We start from the raw sequence: 9965 nt of genomic DNA, 5'->3' as shown, positions 1-9965 counted from the left end.
TGTGCAAAATTTCAGGTCAAAATGACATTCGTAGAGGTCTAGGCAAAAATAACAAAATCAATGCTCCAAAATGCTTTCAACAATAGTCTTTTTGGACCATCGATTTTATTTTTTTGCCCAGACCTCCATGAATGTCATTTCAACCTGAAATTTTGCAAGCAGTTAGAAAATTTATCAATTTTCATCACAGAAAAAATCGGTTTTTTTGAAATTTTTACTAATTTTTTAGATTTTATTGTTCATGCGGGAACATATGAGCTCGGGATCAAATACTCCATATCCCTTTTCTTTTCTTTTTTTCTTCTTGGCGAACAACACGAAGCTCTATCCTACCTGTGTCCTTCCTCCCACTAGAGAAAATTCCAATCCAGGACCGTCTCACCACCTAACGGCAAAAGAAAAGCGCAGCCGCACCCGCACCCGCAGCCAGGTCCAAATCAAGACTCCTCGCCGCAACCACTCTCTCTCTCTCGCCGGCGTCCCCCCATTCACCGCCCCCCGGGTAGAGCGCGAACCCCCAACCCAGGGGGCCGCGGCGCGTCGCCCCCCGCCTAAACTTAGCGGCCGCTCCAGGAATAGGCGCGGGGCGCGCGGGGATGGGGTACCTGCCGTCGTCCCTGGGCAGCAAGGCGGCGCACTTCGTGTCCGACCTCACCACCGTCATCCTCAACCCCGTCTCCGAGCGCGAGCCCTCCCACCTCCCCGTGAGACCCCAGATCCCCTCCTCCTCCCCCCTCCCCCTCTCTCCTTGCCCTCTTGCGCTAGACCCGGTTCGGCCCACCGCCGTGTTCGGCCGTCGGACCCGTTCCTCAATTCCTGCCAAGAATCGGGTGATCCGGCCTCTGCCGCGCTCTTGGCAGGGTTTGGTGTGCAATTGCGGGGGGTTTAGGGACATTAGCTGCCGGTCGTCGCTGATTAGGGTAGGAGATGCTTCCGCTGGTGGGTTACAGGTGGGGAATTGGGAGATTCCCAAGGATAGTGCGCTAGTTTCGTGTTCTAGTGATAGCTTTTGGCGTCCTCTTGACCGTTCTGCGTTGCTTGAGGAGCACAATCACACAAGGAAGCAGGTTGATCTTCCAGTGTCGACTGTTAACTACTGAGATGATTTTCTAGACATTTTCTGCTGGAAACCTCTGATGGTTCCGTCAGGAATGCGGCTTCTATGCAGTGTTGTCTGTTAACTACAGAAGAAGTTAGCTTCTTTAGGATGTGTGATGATACTTCTGATGGTTCCGTTAGGAATGCGACTTCTATGTGGTGTTGACTGTTAACTACAGAAGAAGTTAATTTCTTTAGGATGTGTGATGATACATGCAGCTGCAATACTAACGTTTGCTCACCTGCATGTTTTTACTAGCAGTATAGCAACCGTTTCTGATTTTAAAAAAGGTGTAGCACTCCACTGAAGTAATGAACTTTGCTGTTTTCTTGCTACCGCCCGCAAAATCGCAGGAAATGAATAGCTCCACCTCCACTCCAATGTTCTTTCGGAAGCTACACGCTCCAGAGCTTCATATCATTCCTGCTCCAGCCTTATTCATTCTGTGAATTTGTAAGAATTGGTCCGTTTGTTAGCTGTAAGAAGCAAACTGCAATTACATGTGATGTTCATGATGTGATTCGCAGTAGCAAATAGTGATCATTCCAGTCGGTATCCCATGTTTCTGAAACTTTGCATTTCAATCCTTTGGTTGCAATAGGAGGAGGACGAAGAGCAAGAAAAATCAGAAGATGACAAAGATTCTGACCATAATTCTGATAACCCTGACGGCCCCGATACATCTTCGTTCAGAGCATTCATGATCTCATTTTTGTCGCCGTCTAGCTCTTTTAACGATTCAAGGGAGATAATCCCCGAGCAGAGCGAAGAAATGGGATACCCAACTTTAACACCAGTTGGGAAGGCAACCAAGGGAAAGACAGGCTTGCTAAGCAGAGGGAAGCATTCCATTGGAAAAATTATTAATAAAGCGGCTAAGATGAGCGGTTTCAAACAAAATTCAGAACCCAAAATTGACAAAGAGGTGGTAAATAATGCTGAATCAGTTGCACCTGCGTTGGAGCTCGAAGGACCAAATGAAGTTAATTCCCTGACCAACATGCCAGCTATGTCAGAGCCATCTGTCCTTTTGTCAGAAACAATGCGATCCACTCTTTATTCTTCTCTTCCTATTCTGGCCCAAGGAAGGAGCTGGGTTTTGCTATACAGGTCTGGAATCTGTCCTACTCCTGTATGTTATGGTTGCACATATCGACTACTCTCTAATGATTATATATTCACAATTTTGCAGCACATCGAGGCATGGAATATCTCTATCTACTTTATATAGAAGGAGTTTGCTGTGCCCTGGTTACTCACTCCTGGTATGTTTCGTAAGTAGCTGGTTTTGTTTGGTCTCTTATAGTTCACCAGTACGTAAAGAAAGTAGCCAATTGTACCGACATTATGTAGTTCCAAAGAATAGTTCTTATTTGGGTAATGTTTTTCACAATATGACTTTCTTACAAGTCTTAGTAATATCTCTTATGTAAACACTTACTTTGCTGTTATAGGAAGTACTCCCTCTGTCCCATAATATAAGAGCGTTTTTAACACTAGTGTAGTGTCAAAAACGCTCTTATATTATGGGACGGAGGGAGTAATTACTAATTTTCTATTATTTATTTGTCGATGTGTTCTGTAACAGGTAGTTGGGGACAGAAAGGGGGCGGTTTTTGGTGGTCTAGTTGAGGCTCCATTACAGCCAACTAGCACAAAGAAGTATCAGGTTGAATTTACACATTCTGTTAATTGTCACCTATTCACCTTCTACTGATACTGATGGAAATTGGGTATTGCAGGGTACCAATAACTGCTTTGTTTTCACTAATTTACACAGTGATCCTGCTATATACCGGCCAACAGGTAATTTGTGCTTCTATCTATTTTCATGAGCTTTACGAATAAAAACCATATATTCTTCGATCTATTTTCTAGTCCATATAATTACAGGTGCTGCCTATAGTTATTTTTGTTCCTTGAGTTCCCATTCATAATGATATATTGCTCACAATTAATGCAAAAAAGTCTCTGCCTCCCCTAGGTATTCTCTGATTAAGAATGTAATGAAAATAGGTGGATAGGTTATGGCTGGCAATGCCGTGTCAGTAAGCTGCCTATGGACTAACCCTGAATTACTGAACTGCTGTTTGGATGGCTACAATCCTGCATCAAAGGGTTAAGTAGACCTCCAATTTTTAGTTAGGTTTGCCCAAATTTAGTTTAGGGCGTAAAGTGAGCAAGGTGAATAGCTTGGGGGAGAAAAGTGACATTTCCCTATATTCTAATGTTAGCATATCTTACTGAAGTTTTGACGGATCCAGTTGGTTGCACATGTGAGCATTTTGAACCATTTGCCATGTGCCAAAGCAGCAATTACTTGATCTCAAAGCAGCTCTTATGTGTCCCATCTTATTGTCTGTATGCACTGGCTCATTCTGTTAACATACTAAATGGTTGCATGTTGCAGGTGCCAATAAGTATTATACTGTGTGCTCTGCTGACTATTTGGCACTAGGAGGTGGAGGTCATTTCGCACTTTATCTAGACTCAGACCTGTAATCCCTCCCACAAGTTTCTAAGCATATCTTTAATTCCTTGAAAAAACTAGTAGTATTACTTTGTTGGTCTAAGTCAATGTTAATGCCTCACCTTTTCCTTTCTGTGTACTCTGCAGTTTGAGTGGTTCAAGTTCAAATTCGGAGACTTTTAACAACCAGTGTTTGTCACATTCTCCAGATTTTGCAGTTAAAGACGTTGAGGTACTTACAATAGCGAAGCATTTTGTTTTATCTCCCCATCCCCGTTGAGCAAATGCAATTACATCCATACTGCCCAAAATATGAATATAGCAAATACACCCTTTGTTTAATTGATAATTCCCTTTGAAAGTCTTTTTCCATGCCCTCTGTCCCTGAACCTATGAGACATTATTTGGTCCAACAATCTTGTCTCACACACCTGCACACCATCTCACTCAACTTAACATATGCAACAGCTATATTGACCACTGGAATCATGGTAGATTTTTTCAGGGCCATGTGCATGAGATTTACTGCTCTGTGCTACTAAACACAGGATAAAAATCCTGCTTTCTCTACGCACTTAAGCATATGCACCCTCTACATAACACGACAACAATGGTAATAAGAATGAAGAAAAAAAATAGTTGTTCACAGTTCGTACATCGCGACACATCAAGAAGTAGCATCTTGAGCAAACCAAAGCGAAGGGCATAAAAAACTCGCCATCTTATGTGGGCGTCGATTCAGCAAGGCAGACATGTAACTTGGTTTTTCCTGTACAATGCAGCTATGGGGCTTCGTCTATCCTTCAAGGTACGAAGAGATGCTCAAGCTCTGTCGTACTGAGAAGCCAGGGGTATGCCGATTTTGAGTTTACCGGACCAATGTGTGTTACATCTGTACAGTTTTAAGTAGGCGTCGCTAGAATTTTAGTGTGCAGGACCATGGTAGAAGTATTGGAAAGTGAGAACTTGTCTTGTCGAGCGAGTTTGCTGAGATTTATAAATTCTGTAATTTTCTTGTTATGCCAGCGGAACAGGCTTACTGGTGGTTGTTCGAATTACAGCGGCAAATGTACTGCATTATTCTCATGTCTTCACAAAAATGAGGCTGATCCATGGGAGTACGTGTGGAACATAAAAAATGATTAGAAAATGTAGGGAAGACGATGTTTTTGAAATACATGTCTGCCAGAATGCTTGGCCTCATGCGGCAGAAGCTCATTTTTTGGGGTGTTGCTTTCGACAGTAAGCCAAGCGCCAATAGGCATTTTGGGTTGGAACTTGGAAGAGGCCAATCAAATGAAGGGAGGCAAGGAAGAAAATCCCGGCCTTCAGCAACGAAACATGAAAATCCCTTGAAAATCCGAAAGTGGTGGACTATGCCCATGAAAACTACCGAGACGACGACATTTTGGAACAGTCAAAATCGACATGTAACCGTGACCGGTGTCACAGAATATGCTCAGGCTTCCGTTGACTTCCAAGTCCACCAAGTCGTTTTTTTTGGCAGGCCTTACGGCCCTCTTCATGTTTGCATACCGTTAGCGTTTTGTATTCAATTGGGCATGTAAGTACACCTGGAATAGTTTTTGCGGCTGGGTTGCCAACTTGAACTGAATTCAAAACCTGAAGACTGGAGAAACATTAATTTTGTTACTACTACTACTACCAAAAGAGCAATAGTTTCATACGCAGAACAAAAGAGTGAAAAGCAAACAGAAGTACATAACTGTACTATAAATTTCCACTGTGATATTTCTCTGCCGTTGCCATCCCCCTGAACAAATTTACAATAAGTACAGATTTATAAAGAACAACTGAGTTATTTTAAAGACATCTGTATATAAGTTACAATCCGATTAACAAAGCAACAAATGTACTACCACTTTCTTTGCCTTTTTTTTTCCGAAAAGGGAAGTACCCCGGCCTCTGCATGATCTGCTTCCTCTCGCCGGTTTCTGCAGACTATCAGGGGCACTTGTTATTTGGGTCCCAGGTCGAGCACGAGGGAGTTGCCCCTGGCGCCCCTTGCAGCTGCTGAAGATACACCTGCCGGATGAATCCGACGATGGAGTCTCCGGCGCCCCATTTCTCTCCTGCCAGCGGCCGCGCCGCGCCGAGCACTGCCGAGAACACCATGACCATCACGATCACCGGCAGAACGAGCTTTGCAATCACGGCGGCCATGATTCTAGTCCGGTTATCTCTGAGTACGTCTCTCTCTCTCTCTTCTGGCTGCCACTAAATTAGCTAGGAAGAGAAGCAGCTATGGAGCTTTAGGATGTGTGCGGATCTATGGGCTTCTGACGCCCGTTATATATAGGGGGCCTGCGTCGGGGCAAGGCCGGCAGGAAGCTGCTTCATCGTTTACATGGGCGACTTGGCGCGTTAGTTTGAACTTTGAAAAATAGCACGATGAATAGGAACTTTGCCGCGAAACGCACGTCCTTCGCTCCTGGATTCTCAGCATAACAGTGATGTTTTGTGTGACGCAAGTCTGCAGTACGTATTCCGGCGTAGTAGCTAGGGAGCTCAGCTTGCCATGTGAAACCCCGGCGTTCCGGGTCTGGAACTCCAAGTCGTTTTAGTCAAGAGAAAACCTTTAAAATTGGACCAGAAATTGATTTGCCGTACCCCAAAAAATAAAGGCCCGTCCCTGTGTCTTGTCTAGTTTCAGTTTACATGCATGGCACACACAAATGGTCAGTGCTTTGCGTCGCATGCGCGCACTTTATTCAACGCCCAGTCAAAATTTTCTATTTCTTAGAGCATCTATAGCCGGTCGCCTCAAACCCGCTCAAACGTCCGGGCAGCCCGCTCGGTTACTGACTGGTCGTGAAATTTTAACCCAAACAGACGCCTCAAATGGGCCTCAAACGCTCGGGCTGATCGGCATCCCTCATATCCAGTCCAAATATGAGGCGGATATGGGGCGCCCGGGCGCGTCCGCCACGTCGGACCCAGCCCACGCTGGCCCACCCGACCTCACATATATTTGCGTCATCCGCTTGCCGGATCAAAACCCTAGCCACTTCACACTCCTTTCCCATGCACTCCCTCCGCCACCCGAGCTCATCTCCGGCGATTTTCGGACGTCTCTAGCATGGCGGACAGCGGATCTGACTCCGATCAGTCCGGATCTGTCTAATGGGGTGTCATCCCGTGCGGGCTGGAGAAGGCAATGGCGGCCCGCATTGCACTCCGCCACTCCCGGGAGGACAGCGCCCGGCCAACGGACGTATCTGTCCGACACGACTCCATTGCGTGGCTCAACGGGCGCTCGGGTCCTCTGGGGCTGGATCATCGCGGTCCCAGCAGCCGGAAAATCTCTCTTTCCATCACCTGTCGAGTAGACTGTGAGTCCTACCGGGAACGGGCAACCCGCCGTGGGAAGGAGAGGATAAGGGCCGTCGAGACCCGTATCGCGACGGAGGCGGCTGATGCGGCGGCGCGGGCAGCCGCGGAGGAGGAAGCCATCCGTGCCCGCATTGTGAAGAAACGATAGTGGAGGAACACGCGCGCCCTCACCCGAGAGCAGAATCGGGCAGTCCGTGCCATGTCCGGACTGCCACCGAAGCCGAATGAGGAGAAGGAGGATAGCGACGGCGAGGAGAAGATCCGGCTCGATCCCTGCTGCGTCTTCGACCGGTACTTCCACGAGAAGGATGGCAAGGGCGCCGTGAAGGGCAAGGGCAGCCGTGGATGATCTCCACCATAGCCAAACATGCCAAATTTTGGTAATCCGATGACATGTTTAGTGTAGTGTGATGGAGTAGCCGGACGATGTGTGTGCATCGACGTAGTTGCATAAGTCTGTATGAATTTGAGATATGATAATTGAGGCATCCGAATATTAATTACATTATTTGAGGCGTGACAGATCAGTGTCCATGAACGCGTTTGAACGTGTCCGCAGGCGTTTAAGGGGCTGAATTTGCCCATTGCAACTGTAGACGCTCTTATGGGGCACGGCAGCTAGCAACTGTACACTCTCATAGTCGCATATTCCACTGTTTCTGGCACGAAGAATAAAAAGTCTCATTCCACTGTCGTTCGTTGGTCAGAGTTTCGTGCTCAGTGTATTCTTAGAGATCGATATTCAAGTCAGAGTCAAGGCAATTGTCCAAGAAAATGCCTCGCATTGTTCATTCTTTCCGTGCGTTTCAAGTGGGAAACGCACGATCTCTTAGTCTTAGCACAGGGATATACAGTGTATATTCATCGATCGTACACGTATTATTCCACGGCTCTACTGCACGCGCTTAGACTTTTCTTTTTTATACTTCGTCTCACTTTCAAGTGGGCGGATGCTAGGCGTAAGCCGGCTGATAACTCGCAGTTATCCGCCGCCTTGACAACCGTCTGATTGTCAACATCGTAGCCGTTCGCTTGGTCTCCCGCGGATTGCACTTCTCCGCAGGTACAACGCCCACTGTCCGCTCCAAGCATGCCCCGCACGGCAGCAGCGGCCTTGTCGGCGCCGGAGTTGCGATGCAGCAGCCGTCGGAGCTACGATGAAGCGGACGCCGATGCCACCGGAGCTGCGATGCAACGGCATGATGCCGCCGGAGCTGCGATGCAGCTGTTGCAGACGCCGCCGGAGCTGCGATGCAGCGGTCGCCGACGCCGCTGGAGCTGCAGTGCAGCGGTCGTCGACCGCCGGAGTTGCGATGCAGCGGTCGCCGACGCCGTCGAAGCTACAGTGCAGCGGTCGTCGACCGCCGGAGCTGCGATGCAGCGGTCGCCGACGCCGCCGGAGCTGCAGTGCAGCGGTCGTCGACCGCCGGAGCTACGATGCAGCGGTCGCCGACGCTGCCGGAGTTGCGATGCAGCGGCCATGACGCCGGGGCTCCATTGCAACCCCTGACGAGCTTCAACGACCCCATGCGCGCTTCATTGCAGCTCCGGCGTGCTTCATTGCATCCCCGTCGGAGCTCAACGACCCCGCGCGTCGCTCCATTGCAGCCTCCCGTAGTGCTCCATTGCAGCCCCGTGCACTTTACTGCAGCACCGCGAGCGGAGCACGTCGCGTCGGGATGCCGGTGAAGCACCACGAGCGCGTCGCACCGGACGCTGCTTTGAGGCAGAGGATGCATCAAGGCGGCGGCCGGCGGCGGCCCTTGCCGATTCCTAGTTGATGTGGTGGTGCTTTCCATGGGTCCTATCCTCTGGCTCATGGAAGAAAAGAAAACATGTGGATGAGGCAGCTTCGTCGCTGGAGAGATAAGGTTGGGGGAAGCGGTGGGACGCCAGGCACATGTGGATGTGGACGCTGGCACAGGGCACGTGGCACGTGGAGGAGGGGGTTTACGAGACGACGAAATTAGTCGGTAGATTTAGATACTTTTCCTTTCAAGTGGCCAACAAATGCTAATCTGTCCGTTTCAAGCGGCCTTGGAAGTTGTACCTAGGATTTACGAAATTCCAGCATGAGATTTTGACCTACTACTAGTCTACTACTGGTCCCTACCTGATAACCCAAACTGGTGCTCGCTAGCTTGCTTCACTAGCTACATGCCCGACGTCAAGGGCCGTATAAACTTCTGCATTACGATTTACGAGTGCCATACGGCTAAGGAAGTTCACTTCAGCCTACGACGACTAGTTTGACAGGGTAAGTGCATTGACCAAACCACGATTCTAGGTTATGCTCGTCCGTAATAATCATGGTGGATATGAAAGCTGGCAACATGATCATCTTCGAGGACGCACGACTTAGCCTAGCCGGCCTCTTCAACACGATCAAGGGGGAGGCGGGGACGGCGACTAGCTAGCCGCTTCGCATTATCTCACCGGGTGTGCGCCTCTACGGGCTTGTTCAAACTCTTTTCTTGACGAAAGGCTTGTTCAAACTCTCTTTTTTCTATCGATGTATCAAAACGCAAGGCTTTTGCTTTTTCCCGGATAAAAAACAGAGGGAAGGAGGAGGTGGTACTCGTCCCACGGCGTCTGTCCTCGAGTGGAGCGACTTGTCTATCATGAACATGAAAATTCATGGCCTTCTGCATTAATGGATGGACATATATAGTCGTCTCTTATACTCCCTGTTCCGAAATTCATGTCGCAGGAGACATACAAATTAGAACAACTTCCATTTTACATCCACACCCTCTGACATTTAAATTACACGCACGCACGCATTCACTGGTGAAAAACAGGGAACTAGTCCCGGTTTCAGAGGGCTTTTAGTCCCGGTTCTGGAACCGGGACAAAACGGTTGGGACTAAAGCCCAAAACCTTTAATCCCGGTTCGCTTACGAAACGGGACAGAAGGGGCTTCACGTGGCCCCTGCGGAGCGCCTAGGCAGGAGGATCTTTAATTAGTCCCGGTTGGTAACACCAACTGGGACCAAAAGGAGGCCATGCGTCAGCAGCTCGCAGGCGCTGGGGTTTTTGTTT

At 48.5% G+C, this 9965-nt stretch overlaps 1 protein-coding gene across 2 annotated transcripts; it reads left to right on the top strand.

Moving 5' to 3' along the window:
* The first annotated feature begins 364 nt into the window (after positions 1–364).
* On the top strand, positions 365–4646 carry LOC123145441 (oxidation resistance protein 1). Of its 2 annotated transcripts, XM_044564852.1 has the most exons (9): positions 365–704; positions 1453–1552; positions 1701–2209; positions 2292–2364; positions 2688–2768; positions 2842–2905; positions 3510–3597; positions 3717–3801; positions 4352–4646. In XM_044564852.1, the coding sequence occupies exons 3-9, from the start codon at positions 1800–1802 to the stop codon at positions 4433–4435; spliced, it is 885 nt and encodes a 294-aa protein (XP_044420787.1). In that variant the 5' UTR covers positions 365–704; positions 1453–1552; positions 1701–1799; the 3' UTR covers positions 4436–4646. The 2 variants fall into 2 exon arrangements, with proteins under 2 accessions (XP_044420787.1, XP_044420786.1); XM_044564851.1 differs by lacking the exon at positions 1453–1552.
* Positions 4647–9965: the final 5319 nt, after the last annotated feature.

Source organism: Triticum aestivum, chromosome 6D, assembly GCF_018294505.1.
Source record: "Triticum aestivum cultivar Chinese Spring chromosome 6D, IWGSC CS RefSeq v2.1, whole genome shotgun sequence".
Classification (NCBI taxonomy): domain Eukaryota; kingdom Viridiplantae; phylum Streptophyta; class Magnoliopsida; order Poales; family Poaceae; genus Triticum; species Triticum aestivum.
This window is presented reverse-complemented; position numbering and strand designations above follow the sequence as displayed.